The sequence below is a fragment of the Physeter macrocephalus genome, unplaced genomic scaffold, assembly GCF_002837175.3.
Source record: "Physeter macrocephalus isolate SW-GA unplaced genomic scaffold, ASM283717v5 random_624, whole genome shotgun sequence".
Lineage (NCBI taxonomy): Eukaryota > Metazoa > Chordata > Mammalia > Artiodactyla > Physeteridae > Physeter > Physeter macrocephalus.
In genome coordinates this window covers 35,698-50,000 of record NW_021145962.1, presented here as the reverse complement: position 1 = coordinate 50,000, position 14,303 = coordinate 35,698, and the positions used below count along the sequence as shown (strand labels likewise).

General features: G+C 51.5%; 1 protein-coding gene across 2 annotated transcripts; it reads right to left on the bottom strand.

Annotated features, from left to right (window-relative positions):
- Nucleotides 1–1,048: 1,048 nt before the first annotated feature.
- Nucleotides 1,049–12,398, bottom strand: LOC102994907 (outer dynein arm-docking complex subunit 4). 2 transcript variants are annotated; one of them, XM_028486090.1, is made up of 8 exons: nucleotides 12,219–12,398; nucleotides 10,237–10,368; nucleotides 9,832–9,982; nucleotides 9,124–9,185; nucleotides 8,471–8,636; nucleotides 6,923–7,147; nucleotides 6,541–6,748; nucleotides 1,049–1,139 (listed from the first exon to the last, which is right to left on the bottom strand). In XM_028486090.1, exons 1-8 carry the CDS (start codon nucleotides 12,330–12,332, stop codon nucleotides 1,049–1,051), a joined length of 1,149 nt encoding a protein of 382 aa, XP_028341891.1. In that variant the 5' UTR covers nucleotides 12,333–12,398. The 2 variants fall into 2 exon arrangements, with proteins under 2 accessions (XP_028341891.1, XP_028341890.1); XM_028486089.1 differs by lacking the exon at nucleotides 1,049–1,139 and adding an exon at nucleotides 3,957–4,493.
- Nucleotides 12,399–14,303: the final 1,905 nt, after the last annotated feature.

The window sequence follows — 14,303 nt, the reverse complement described above, 5'->3', positions numbered from 1 at the left end:
TGGAATATTACTCAGCCATAAAAAGGAACGAAACTGGGTCATTTGTAGAGACGTGGGTGGATCTAGAGACTGTCATACAGAGTGAAGTAAGTCAGAAAGAGAAAAACAAATATCGTAGATTAACACATATATGTGGAACCTAGAAAAATGGTACAGATGAACTAGTTTGCAGGGCAGAGATTGAGACACAGATGTAGAGAACAAACGTATGGACACCAAGGGGGGAAAGCGGCGGGGATGGGAGGGTGATGAATTGGGAGATTGGGATTGACATGTATTAAATTTTTATTTAAAAAGAAATATATGTATTTTAATGTAAAAAAAAAAATACAAGTGGGTAGGCGAACACTCACAGGCCTCTGTCTTTTGGCACCTAGACACCAGGGGCCATTCGGGAAACCATATGACGTGGAACAGAAGTCTCTGGTGATCAAGTCTATTCCAGGCAAGCAACGAAGGCCTGAAGGACAATTTCTCCCTGTGCGGTCAAGCCCGCCCCCGAGTCTCCCTGGGGCTGAGTCACCCCACTGGAGCAGGTCACCAGCCCCAGGGCTGGACATCAAAAGTAAAGCCGTTAAGCCCTCTGGAGAGCTCAGACTCCATTCCCAGTGACCCCACGTGACTGCACAGAGTGACAGAATAACCTCTGAAGAGCTCCCAGAAGTCAATGGTCCACCTGGTCCTGAAATTGCCCAAAGTAAGGGTCACCTGGAGTACTTGTTAAAGTCAGATTCCTGAGCTCTAACCCAGACCTGTAGAATGAGAATTTCCAGGGGAGAGGCCCAGTAATTCATACGCCTAACAAGTGTCCTCGGTGACTCTTGTCACTGGGAAGTTTGGAGAAAATGCTGATTCTATTCTATTAATTAATTTAACTGATGAGCCACAGAGTTTACAAAGTGGCTTGCCCCTGGTCGCTTAGCACAGCCAAGAGCCAAACTCGGGTCTTCTGATGCCTCTTTGCCTGATATCCTGCCCCAGTCTGGGAGTCCAGTGCGAGGGTGGGATGTCCTGGCCCCAGAGTAGGGAGGGGACAGTCCCGGGTCACTCACGTGTCAATGGCTTGCTGGAATTTCCCGACTCTGGCAAAAACCCTGCCAATGTTGTCCAGGGCCCTGGACTTGGCATCAGGAAGATCACTGTGGGGAAGAAGCAAGACAAGGCCATTCCAGGCACTATGGAAACTGGAAAGAAGGCACAGACGGGCCAGTTGGAGGGATGAGGCCCAGGCTGGCAAGGCTGAGATGCCCAGGCCCTCTTGAGCCCTGGGGCCGGGAATGGACATTATCGGGACTTTTCCGGAGGGCAAACAGGCAACAGCTTGCAAAGATATCCCTTTGGTCCAGCAACTCCCCTTCTAGGAATTCACCTCCGGAATATAATGTGACAAGGACACTCAATAGAGTGTTGTTTGTAGTAATAAACAGTGGAAACAATCTGAGTGCAATCAGTGTAATTTTTTGTGTACGAAAAAAGTCCCTGATATATTAAGTTAAAAAGTCAGATTATGGCAGCACATACAACGTCCGTTGCCCCATTAGTGTTAAAAGTGAATGTGCTGGCCTGAAGCAGAAGCTGTGCTCAAAGCTCTGACGATGGAGGAAGGGGCCACGAGCCCAGGAGTGCAATAAATGCAGCTCTAGAAGCTGGAAAAGGCAAGGAAACAGATTCTCCCCAGAGCCTCTGGAAGGAGTGTGGCCCTACCAACACCTTGACTGTGGCCAGTGAAACTGCCTTCAGACGGCTAACCCCCAGAGCTGTAAGAGAATAAATGCGTTGTTTTAAACCACCAAAGAATAAGTAAATAGATTAAAAAGCGGGCATTTTAAAAAGAAATAGAGAACGTAAATCTAACTATTAACAGTGGTTACCCAAGGGAAATGAGAGTATGAAGGAAACTTTTAATTTGTCCATATAATCTACATTTTTTTTTTCAGTATTCACGTGTCATCAGAAAAGCGATGAATATATTTCCATAAATAGGGGTGGGGGAGGGATGGAGGGGGAGTTTGGGGTTAACAGATGGAACTATTATGTATAGAATGGATAAACAACAAGGTCCTACTGTATAGCACAGGGAACTATATTCAATATCCTGTGATAAATCAAGTGTAAAATAATATGAAAAAGAATGTATATATATTTATAACTGAATCACTTTGCTGTACAGCAGAAATTAACACAACATTGTAAATCAACTATACTTCAGTAAAAAAATGTATACCTTAAAAAAAAAGATATTTCGGGCTTCCCTGGTGGCGCAGTGGTTGAGAATCCACCTGCCAATGCAGGGGACACGGGTTCGAGCCCCGGTCCGGGAAGATCCCACATGCCGCGGAGTGGCTGGGCCCGTGAGCCATGGCCGCTGGGCCTGTGCGTCCGGAGCCTGTGCTCCGCAACGGGAGAGGCCACGGTGGTGAGAGGCCCGCGTCCCGAAAAAAAAAAAAAAAAAAAAAAAAGATATTTCCATAAAGAAAAGGCAATCGCTCCCCCCTACACTGGTTCTTTACTATTACCATATTGCCATATGAACATTCTGATCTGTTAAAAAATACCTCCTTCCCAACAAATAAACCAAGAAAGCCCTCCCCCAACCGCAGCCCCCTCCCCCAGCATCCCTCCCTGACTCCCTCCCTTCTCAGGCAAGCTCCCCTTCTTCCCTTCACCCCTCAGCCCCTGGCCCACAGTGGCTGACTTCCTTGTCTTCCAGGAAACGCTGATCTGATTTACCCTCCCCACCGTGGCCGCGCTGCCTTTGAAAGGCAGACCTGACCAAGGGCTGCCTTTGAAAGGCAGACCTGACCAAGCCATCCCTCTACCCGCAGACATACCCACATCTGTCTGCAGTCTCACCGCAGCTCTGTGTGTGCTGGCAAAAGGGAGCAGCCTCAGTGTCTGTCCGCAGGGATGCAGTTACCTGCGTACATACTGTGGGTGCTGAAATACCTTTCTATGAAGCCATTCGAAGCATGAGACATTCCTTTCCAAGGCACGTTCTTTTTTAAAAAACCACAGAAGTGAGTCACTTCTGTTTTAAAAATCCTATGTATGCGTACATGTACATAAATATGTAGGTAAATACATTGAAAAGGGACCAGGCGGACACATCTCAATGCAGCCCCAGGGAAGCAAGGGGAGTGTGGTGTCGGGGGTTGTGGGGAGACGTCAGCACCACACAGTTCTGGGTCAAGCATAAGGCAGGGGACTGGTGTGAAAACAAAGCCCTCATCAGCCCTCACTACTTCCCTCCTCAGCGTGGCCTCCCGCCCTCCCACTCCCCACAGGTCCTGGCCCCCCTGCCCAGCTCACGAGCCGCCGTTCCCCCAGCCCTCCGCCCCTGCCCTGTCCCTCTGCCTAGGGAGCCACCCGCCTTGTCCCATCTTTTCCTTCCCTCCTCTCTGAGGCCCCCTCAGCTCCTCTCTCTTCGGCTTCTCGGCCATGTTTGCTGCTTTGACGTCAGCCTCCCCTTCCAGAGTGGGTGGCTCTTTTCCGGTGTGAACAGACAAGTTGAAATATGTTAATCTGTTCATAACAGTAATGTGTACTGTTATCTTTGACAGTAAGGGGACTGAGAAAGCCTGCCATCAAGTCATCCACAGAGTAATCAGAGAAAGGAATTGAGGGCTGGGGGTCACTGAAGAAGCTGCTCAGACAAATCGGGATTTGAGCTGCGCCTGGAAGGATGGTGGGCTTTGGAGGTGGGGGCAGGGCTGATTCCACTGAGGACACCCGTGGGGCACACAGGTAAGACTCATGGGTGAGACTGGAGGCCCGGGGACTTCCCTGGTGGTCCAGCGGGTAAGACTCCAGCGCTCCCAATGCAGGGGACCTGGGTTCGATCCCTGGTCGGGGAACTAGATCCCGCATGCATGCCGCAACTAAAACGATCTCACACGCCTCAACTAAGACCCGGTGCAGCCAAGAAAAAGAAAAAAAGACTGGAGGCCCGTTTGTGGATGTTGCAAAGGAACTAAGCTTGTTTAAGGAACACCTCTGTTTGCTTAATCAGCCACTTAGCACACATGCATCACGTGCCCGTTACGTGGCAGATACCAGGAAGAGAAAGGGAGTAGAAAAGTCCAAGGTCTACAGGGCAGGCGAGAGACATATGGCGTGTGGAGAGGGAGCACGGAGGAGGGCTGCTAAGTCACTCTGGGGCGCATGGTGGGCTTTCCCCAAGAAAAAAACACTTCTTTACAATTTGAAGGATGGGGAGGAGGGAGCTGATGAAGAAAGGGCTGCCAAAAGAGAAGGCTGAACAGAAGCAGAGCCGAGAGGTGTTGGCCAGGGCTCAGGATGCCCAAGGGCCCGGAGAGAGCCTGGTCAACCGAGGTCAGGATAAGTCAGGTCAGGAAGGACGGTCTGAGCCAAGCAGAACCGGGCGCTGGAACAGTCTCCCGACCACTGGCTTTGTTTTGCACAGAAGGGCCAGCTGGGCGGCAGGAAACCAGGTCGGAGGAAACACGCAAGAAGTGAGGAAGGTCTGGACTGAGCTGTGGGAGGGAAAGAGAGAAGGGAGTGTTCTCTTGATGGCAGGAGGAGGCGTGGATGGGCCACGGCGGGCTGGCGTGAGCGGTGAGGGGAGGGGGGTGTCTGGGAAGCCACCTTGGCGCCTTCCTGGGGACTGAGTGGCCACCAGTGCCATCTTCACGGATAGGGGGCCCTGAAGCAAGAGATTTGGCAGGAAGATGAGGGGTTCCACTTTGGACATGTTAAATTTGGGGCTCCTGTGGGACATCCAAGTGGAAATGCCTTGGACTCTGTTGCATATGCAGGTCCGGAGCTCAGAAGGGAGGCAAGGAAGTTGGATCCAAAGTACTGTATATACTTATTTAATCCTCAAAATCCCCATGAGTTGGTATTATTATGCCTTCATTAGAGAGGAGGAAACTGAGCGGGTCAGCAACTGAATCAAATCCACACTGCTTCTAAGTGCCAAAGGCAGGAATCAGATTCAGGTCTGTCTCCAAAGCTGGTTGTTGTTTGTTTGTTTTCTACTCCTGGAATGGCCAGCATGCGAGATTCCTGCTCAGCACAGTGAGGGCAGGTGAGAAACGAGCTGGGAATGGACGGACAGCTTGTAGGACTCGGATGAGCAAGGGGGAGAACACAGGTGGCAGGCGTGTTCAGGAGATCCGATTTGACCCAGAAGGGTGGACTGACATTGGAGGGCTGTGCAGAAGTGGGTCCAGAGAGGGCCCTGAGTGCCAAGTGAAGGCATTTGCTTTTAACCTGCAGGCAGTGAGGGCCCAAGGCCTGTGTGTCAGCAGTGGAAGGACAGTCGACAGGTGAAAATCAGCATGTCTCTGGAGGTGACGTGTGAGAGCAGCTCGAGGCAGGGAGAGGTGAGGGCTGACTTGAGAGGAAGTGGGAGGATGGGAGGGACTTCCCTGGTGGCCCAGTGGCTAAGATTCTGCGCTCCCAATGCAGGGGGCCCGGGTTCGATCCCTGGTCGGGGAACTAGATCCCGCATGCCACAACTAAGAAGTCTGTGTGCCACAATAAGAGATCCCGCATGCTGCAACTGAGTCCCAGTGTGGCCAAAATAAATAAACAAGTTTTTTAAAAGTTAAAAAAAAAAATGGGAGGATGGGAGACTGAGAGAGGCTCAGAACTGTGGGGCGAGTAGAACCGGGCAAGAGAAGGTCACAAATGACTCCAGAGGTTAGAACCAGGGTGCCCAGAAAGCAATGGTGCCCGAGAGGGGACATCAAGTCTCGGCAAGAGTTGGTTCCCGAGAAGCAACACAGCAGTCATCACGGATACGCAGTGCTGTTCTGAGATCTTCATGTAAACTTCTGCATGTCGCCCTCCCTTCTACCCTATCGGGTAAGGGCTACTGTTATGTCCATTTGACAGAGGAGACCCAGGCTGCAAGAGGTTAGTTAAGTGCCTGCCTAAGGCCCCACAGCTGGGAGGTACAACTTCGAAGCCCAAGCTTAGTCAGTGCCATGGTTTCCGAGGCCCTGCTTGATCCAACCCCTACCTGCTTGGTCCAGCCTCCTCTCGGCCTTAAGCTCCCTCCTGCCTACCTCTGGGCCCTCCCACAAGCCAAGTGTGTCCCCAACACCCAGTCAAGTCCTCCTGGAATACACTTTCCATAGCACCGGGTCCTGTACTTTTTCCTTATGACACTTATCACAGTTGCGATTTATTAGCTGTGTCACTTTTTGTTTTATCTCTGAAGGGAAATGAGCCTTGTGTCTGGTCACTGTTGTGTTCGCAATGCTAGCAACATCTGGCATGTCTGGAGTTGAATGCTTGTGGAGATGACATAAAAATAAAAATATCCCTAAGAGCCAAACCACTGGGAGCTTTTTGGAGTTTGGGGCCACTACCTTCCTTTTGTGGCAAAAAAAAGCTGACAGTCTAGGTGTGCCCTTGTCCTGGGTAGGTGGCTCCTCCCTCTGGGGAATCCACCTCAGGCACGCAGGGCAGAAAGTGGGAGCTCAGCCACCAGCAGCCCTGGCAAAAGGCCGAGACGTAGCCCCCGCCCCAGGCCTCGGCCGCTTGGCCTTCCAAGCCCTTGCAGGCACTCACTATTCCTTGGCGATCTCCAGGTCCTTCCTGTGGCTCTGCAGGGCTGCCACCATCTGCCCCAGCTCGATCTGGGCGTTCCCTATGCAGCTGTGCAAGTTTCCGACCAGTTCGTCCTTGTTGGGCACCTCCTCTTTGTTCCACTCCAGCACCTTCTTCAGCACTTTCTCAGCTTTCTGAAGGCTGCCTTCAGCACTGCCTCTGGTCAGCACTGGGAAGGGAGAGAGGGGATATGGAGCGGGGAGCAGCACCCCCCCCAGCTGACAGGGGATCCCACTTTCCCCTCCAGATTCCATCCAAAGGCCAGCGAAGCCAAGGGCTCCGGCTGCCATGCGGCTCTGTCCCCACCTGGCCACAGGCCCGCCCTTCTGAGAACACCACCCACACATGTCAATGTCCTCCAGGCTCTTGAGGATGTAGCGGGCCGTCTGCGAGGGCCGGCGTTTGCGGTCCCGCAGCCACTTCTCTTGCGTCAGTTTCCGGTCCCGCTCCCTGGCGTAGATGGGCTTCTGCTGCCTCCAAAAGTCACTGCGCATGTCCAGGTAGTTGATGCCCGTCATGATGAGGTCCTCCACGGTCAGGCCGCGCTTGATGGTGCCTCTGATCAGGTCTGTGGGCGAGGGTGTGGGGAGGCGTCTAAGGGGAGTCACCTCCTCTTGGCTAAGGGTCTCCCTGTGGGGACCTCTCCCTGGAATTGGGGGGCTGTAATGAAAGCAAGAGCACATGGGTGGGAGAGTGGGTCTAACCGGGTCCAGACGAGGACAGAGCCCCCCCTTTTCAGGCACTCCCATGGCACAGGGCTTCGGGCATAGGTCCCTTACGGCAAGACATGGGGAGCTAGCAGAAGCGGCAGCTAGTGGACAGCTTTCTGCGAAAGCTCCCAGCCCTCGGGGCTCCCTTATTTCAAGCTGTTTCCTCAGAGAAGACAAAGTAGCAATGCACAACCTGGTCCAGGTTGCCAGTGACAAGCGAGTCCCCAGGTGCCAAGTGTGCCAGTGCAAGCTGGGACCTGGAGGGGTATGCCCGAGCTCTGCCCACCTGCCTAACCAGAGGTCAGAGCTGGGAGCAAAGCTGCAAGGCCACTTGGGTCATGTTCCGGTCACCTCTTCCTTCCATGGAAGCTCCTCTGCAGGGAGGGAAGCATCCAGGCCTGTTACAGAGGAGTTGTGCCAGCAGTGAAGCTGCTCCTGAGACACAACCTGCCGGGAATCCTACACAGGACCTTGGGAAGTCAGTTCTGGAGAAAAGGCATTGGCTTCGAGGGTGATCCCTGCTCAGGCTCAATAGCTAATGGCAACACTCCCACCACCCATGTTTATATGAGACAGTCATATAACGAATGTCTAATGAGGAAGTAGGCTCCATCCTATTTCCTGTCCCTGCCAGCACGGTGTGGTAGGAAGAGTGCTGCACTGGAGGTTAGGAGGCCTGGGCTCTGCTGTCAACTCCACCACTAGCTTGCTCGTCACCTTGGACAAGTTACTCCCCATTCGGGGTCTCTCTGATAAAAGGAAGGATTAGAGCAGATGAGGTTTTAGGATATTATAGTTCCACGGTCCTAGGATTCCCCTTCTAGCACCTCCAAGCTGGATTCCTTTGCCCTCTGTGCAGACTGAAGGCTCAGGGGATACCCCTTTGGGGACCGCAGTGGTAAATCTTCGGCATTCCCCCCCAGGGTACCATAGCACTTAAGAGCGCTGGTTCAGAAACTGGGCTTCTTGGATTCAAATTCGAGAGCCGTGTCACTGAGTTACTTTTAACCTCCCTATGCCTCAGTTTCCTCATCTGTAAAATGAGAATGGTAGCAAAACCTTTCCAGAGGAACGTGTCGGCAAATATCCTCTGAAAGGCTCTGCCTCTGGCTTATACGTTAAGCATCCACCCCAGATTTCCTTTGCCCCGAGTTCCCTGTTGCAAAAAAAGTGTCTGAAACCTTCATCCAACAGGAGCTTCTCCAGATACTCCTTGTCCACATAGAGCTCGCCCAGGAGCTGTCGGATGATCTTCTCGCTCTTGAGCGAGCCCTTCCGCTTGGACTCTCTCTTGGGATGATGTACGAGCTGTCTCACGGGATGAGGCTTCTGCTGGGCTTGCATGCTCTGGGAATATGGAGCAATACCCAACAGAGCCTCCTCAGAAAGGAGCCTGGAGCACCCAGCCAAGGTCCCCTGAGCCTGCGATCCCAGAGCTCTCCCTCCAGGACCTCCGTGGGCTGAGAACCATGGAGTGTGTCTGGTCCAGGAACAGCTACACTCCCAAAACCCCTCAGGAGCTGGGGCAGAATCTCATGACTGCCCGCACTGGCCAGGAGCTCATCACTCCCAGGCATGAGGGCCATTAAGACTTGTTATTTTTTAATTGGAGTATAATTGCTTTACAGAGCTGTGCTAGTTTCTGCAGTACAGTGAAGTTAATCAGCTCTATGTATACCTATATCCCCTCCCTCTTGGGCCTCCCTCCCAGCACTGCCCCCATCTCACCCCTCTAGGTCATCACAGAGCACCGAGCTGAACTTCCTGTGCTCCTTAGGCACGTGTGGGCTCTGCCTTCCGAAGGAGATGATGTCAGAGCAGCCAGGGCCCTTACCTCCGCCTGCTTGCTTAAGAAGGACAGGTCCCCTTTGTTCTCCAGCTTAACAGAAGAGGGACCTGCAAGGACAAAAGCTGGGGCTCAGGTCGGCCGGGCCCCCAGGCACAATCTATCACATATTTTATGTGGACATAGTTGCCTTTGGCAGGAGGCTGGCGGAGGCTGGCTATTAAGCAAATGGGTCAACACTCTCCTAGGAGCCAGGCAGCCCCCACTAGCCTAAGGCCACAGCAGGCCCTGGGCACCAGGGGTGCTCTCCATTTCCACACTCTGCCGCCCACAGTGGCAAGCTCTCCACCCACCCTCACCCCCACTAAGCTGATGGGCAGAGCCTGCCCTTGGTGTGTATGAGGTAAGGGAGGAAGCCAGGGACCGGGGAAGGCTGGGCTCAGGACCTCACTCTACCCTATGACACCGGGCCAAAAAGAGGCCTACTCGTCTGTCTTGGGGTGAGTAAAATGGTGCTTCTCATCTGGCTTTGGAGAGAACCAGACACTGCAGGGCTCAGTGCAGTGGATCGGGGACCGGTCTTCCCAGTGGACAGTTCCTAATCCTCAAGGAAATCATGAGCAGCCGAATCCAAGCTTGGGACTCCCTGTACTCCTTCCGGTGGTGGCTGCTCACCCAGCGCACCTCAGGCCTTCCTCCAAACCTAAGGATTCCAAGAGCCTCCTGGATAAGGGCATAGGCCTCGTGGTCACTCACTTCCCACTGAGTTGTTGATGGCTTCCTGGGCTTTCTGAATTCCAACTCTGAATTCCCGATTGGGCCTCAGCTTGTAGCCTCGATGATAGAACACCAAGGCAAATTCAAAGTCTCCCATGGTGTACAGGGTCTCCGCCTTTTGTAAAATCCCCTGAAATGAGAGGACGTCAAATCAAGGAGAGCAGACAAGGCCTTCTAGGACTCAGGTGTGGTGGAACAGAAGGGTCCCTGGGTTGAGGATAAATGTTGGGATACAGGGGCAGAGAGCCAGGCAAGTAACCTATGAAGGGAAACGGCAATAAACTCCAGGCAGTCTGGCTGGTTCTTCAACCCTTACTAATCAGAGGCTGCTGCAGGCGGTGGCAGTGATGAAGAAAGAGTGAGTTCTCCCACCCTTACGGTCACCTTGCAGAAAGTCGGGTCACCCTGGAGTGAAGCCTCAGCATCTGCCAGGGATTTCTCCAGCTCTCCCATCTTGAGGAAGCACTTGGAGCGGGCAACCAAGCAGTTCTTATTTCCGTTCTGAAGGTGAAGAGCCTGAGGAAGAAACCACTCAGATCAACAGGCACCAGGCAGGGCGAGGTAAGAAGCCGAAATGGACACAGCAGCCCAAACCCTCCTGCCAGAGTTTCAAGGGGACTCCACAGGCCAGCAAACAGGTCTTTGGATCTTTTCAGACTAAAGGCAGCACCACACTGATCTCTGCTCAGTCAACTAGGTTATCTGCATCTGGCTCATCTGGAACAAGGTAAAATCACAAGCTATTGTGGAAACCAATGGTTGAGATGTGAGAATATACTACCCTGTGGATATTCGGAATTTCTCCTAGTGTCTGGGATGCCTCCAGTCCACTCAGGATCATAGGGTGTTTGGTGCAAAAAAATTCAACCATGAACTTGTAATGGCTGCACACCACATTCAAAATACTACTTGAAGGCTAAGCATTCTGAAGGCTAACAAAATGGATTTTAGACAATCTGCAACTTGGTTATCCATTCCACGTGCCCTCTCTTTTTACATAGCTTATTGAGAATGAATCACTATTTCAGGGGATTAAGATGAAAATGCCGGGAAAATGGAAACTGTGGTTTTGGCCCTAAAGTGGCAGCAGAATGCTTCCTCTACTCCCCATGTCCTCTCTTCTCCTGTTTGAGATCATTACCATAGTCTGCAGTGTACTGTCATTCCTGAGGCGTCAGACTGTACCCGCCCCTGTCTAAGACCGTCACACTTTTCCAGGAAGAGGAAGTAGCTACTTCCTTTCCTACAAAAGGCCACTTCTCACCTAAAGCTATAGGCTCTCGGGATGTTCTTTTCTCACTACCTGAGCTTCTCCAGGATGAAACAGGATCCAGAAAGAGGAGAATGTGCGGGTGCAGGGCCCCTGAACTTAATTGTTGCCCCATCTGATCAATTATTTTTGGTTTTAGGATGTGGTTGGTGATCCAAAGGGCCAAAAGACTCTAGGTAGCAGTTGAGAAGCTTGACTTTAGGGGGAGCCTTAGGACTGGTTACAGGTCTATCCTACCACTCCATTTGTAACAAGCGGTCTATTTGTTATAAAAGAAACAGTCATATGTCATATGGGGGGCTTCCCTGGCGGCGCAGTGGTTGGGAGTCCGCCTGCCGATGCAGGGGACGCGGGTTCGTGCCCCGGTCCGGGAAGATTCCACGCGCCGCGGAGCGGCTGGGCCCGTGAGCCATGGCCGCTGGGCCTGCGCGTCCGGAGAGGCCACGGCGGTGAGAGGCCCGCGTACCGCAAAAAAAAAAAAAAAAGAAACAGGAATAAAAACATCCAAAAGCTTATTTGGGAGACAGTACAGTAGAGTGTGGTGGTTAGCACCTCAGCACTGAAGTCCGAGTGCCTGAGTTTGAACCCTTCCTCTGCCACTCGTTAGTTCAGTGATCTTGGGCATGTTACTCAACTTCTGTATCAGTTTCCTCATCTACAAAATGGCGTAATAACAGCACCTCCCCCATAAGCTTGCCACTTAGCAGTATGCCTGGTATCCTAAAATAGCACTCAATCCCCTTAGGGTCGGGTGCAGCGATTTATACTACAGTAAAGCTTTACGATGTTAGTTATTCACTGACCACCTTCCAGAAGCAACCGTGTGCCAGAGACTTCACTTCTGCAAGCAGCCTCCCAGCCAATCGCGAAACATTTGAGTAAAAAAGTAGGAGACGAGGTCACTGTTAACACAGAGGTTGGTTATTAACAACCAGGCAGAAAGCAAGTGGGAATTGGTAGAAAGCGGCCAAACAGGGGCTTATCTGTGACAGGTGTGCATCAGTCAGTAACAGTGGAATAATGGAAACAATAGGGTGGTTCAGGAATCATCAGGACCTCAGTGATGGGTGGCTGATAGGTTCAGAGCGCGACTCACGTTGCTGAAGCTATGGGCGGCTTTAGCGAACTCCCCGCACAGATAGAGCCGCTCGCCCTCCGCCATGTAAGAAGGGAAGGTGCTTCGCAGGCCTTCAGTTTCTGGGTCCGCCATGGTGACGCAATTCGGAGACGATGAAGCGGAGAAAGGGAGGAAAAGTAGCCTGAGAACGTCGGTCTGGCTTGTGGAAGCTCCGTCTCTTAGCAACAGGGAGACGTAGAGTTGCTTCCGGCCCCGCCCCTCGCGCGCAGGGCTGAGTCCCGGGCACAACCGCTGCCAGCGTGCGCATGCGTCCAGGCAGCCGCGCGTTGAGCCGGGCGAGACGAGCGCGTGGCCAGGGGCTGCAAGGCGCTTGCGAGGCGGGAACGCTCTGTAGTGTTGGCTGTTGCACGCTACATCGGTTCTTCCTGGCGTTGCGTGGCGTTGAGAATTTACAGCCAGGAAAACAGGAAGAAGATTGGGGGCAGAATTCCAAATAGGGGTAAGGCATTCGTGGCAAGGATATGTGCACGTGTACCACTATCAGAGGGAGAGAGCCCTGGACTTTGGAGTCGGAGTGCTAGGTCTGTGTACACTCACTGCGTGATCCTGGGCCAGGCACCTAAAGGCACTAACCTTCAACGTGACACATTTAGTGAGCACCTGGCAGGCACTCACCCCCTCCAGGCATTTCCTGATATCCTTTCCCCATACCACCATTCCCCCCCAAAAAAGGTGCACTAGGTTCTTCTAGATTCCAATAAACACCCTGCATTTACTGCATATTTTTTAAAAAGATTTATTTGTTTTTGGCTGCGGGGGGTGCTTTCTCTAGTTGCCGTGCATGGGCTTCTCGTGTCTGTGGCTTGTTGCAGAGCAGGGGCTTCTGGTGCACGGGCTTCAGTAGTTGTGGCACAAGGGCTCAGTAGCTGTGGCTCACGGGCTTAGTTGCTCCACGGCACGTGGGATCCTCCCAGACCAGGGATTGAACCTGTGTGCCCTGCATTGGCAGGCGGATTCCTAACCATTGCACTACCAGGGAAGTCTCTACTACATTACTCTAGAACGTCAACTTCCAACGCCAACGAGACTGTGAGTGTCTTAGCCTTGTATTCATAGGGGGAGCTAAAAACAACAACAAAAATCATTGTTAAGGTTTAAATAGCAAAAAGATACCCTTAACTATACACAACTACACACCAATGAGTACATGTAAAGGTGGCGAAATCTGAATAAGATCTGTGCTATTTTCTAGTTGAGATATTGCACTAAAGTTTTTCAGAATGTTACCATTGGGGGAAACTGGGTAAAGGGTACATGGGATGTCTTTGTATTATTTCTTAAAACTGCATATGAATCTGTAATTATCTCAAAATAAGTTTAATTTTAAAAAAGAATACCTTTAGTACCAATATAAAAAAAATAACATGATTTCTTTCCTGGAAGAGTTCTGTCTAACCAGGGAGAGAGTTGCATAAAACAATAATGACTACACAAAGTGATATTGTTATTCAAAGTTCTGTGTGCCTGTGAGGGAGATGAGGACACACTTACTTTAGAGCTACAGTAATGGCATTAGCATAAAGATCAATATATAGATCAATGGAACAGAATAGAGTCCATAAATAGATCCACACATATATGATCAATTAATGTTGCTAAGGAAACTCACTGGGGAAAGAATAATCTTTTTGACAAATGGTGCTGGAACAATTGGATGACCATATGCCAAAACAAAGCAAAATAAGCAAAAATCTGACCCTTACCTCACACTACATGCAAAAATTAACTCAAAAGACTTAAATATAAGAGGTCGAATTATAAAACTATTTTAAAAAAATAGATGAAAATAATAGAGCAAAGAAACATGAAAAAGAAAAAATAAATTTGATGTCATCAAAATGAAAATCCATGTGCTTCCCTGGTGGTGCAGTGGTTGAGAGTCCGCCTGCCAATGCAGGGGACGCCGGTTCGTGCTCCGGCCTGGGAGGATCCCACATGCCGCGGAGGGGCTGGGCCCGTGAGCCATGGCCGCTGGGCCTGCGCGTCTGGAGCCTGTGCTCCGCAACGGGAGAGGCCACAGCAGTGAGGGGCCCGTGTACCGCA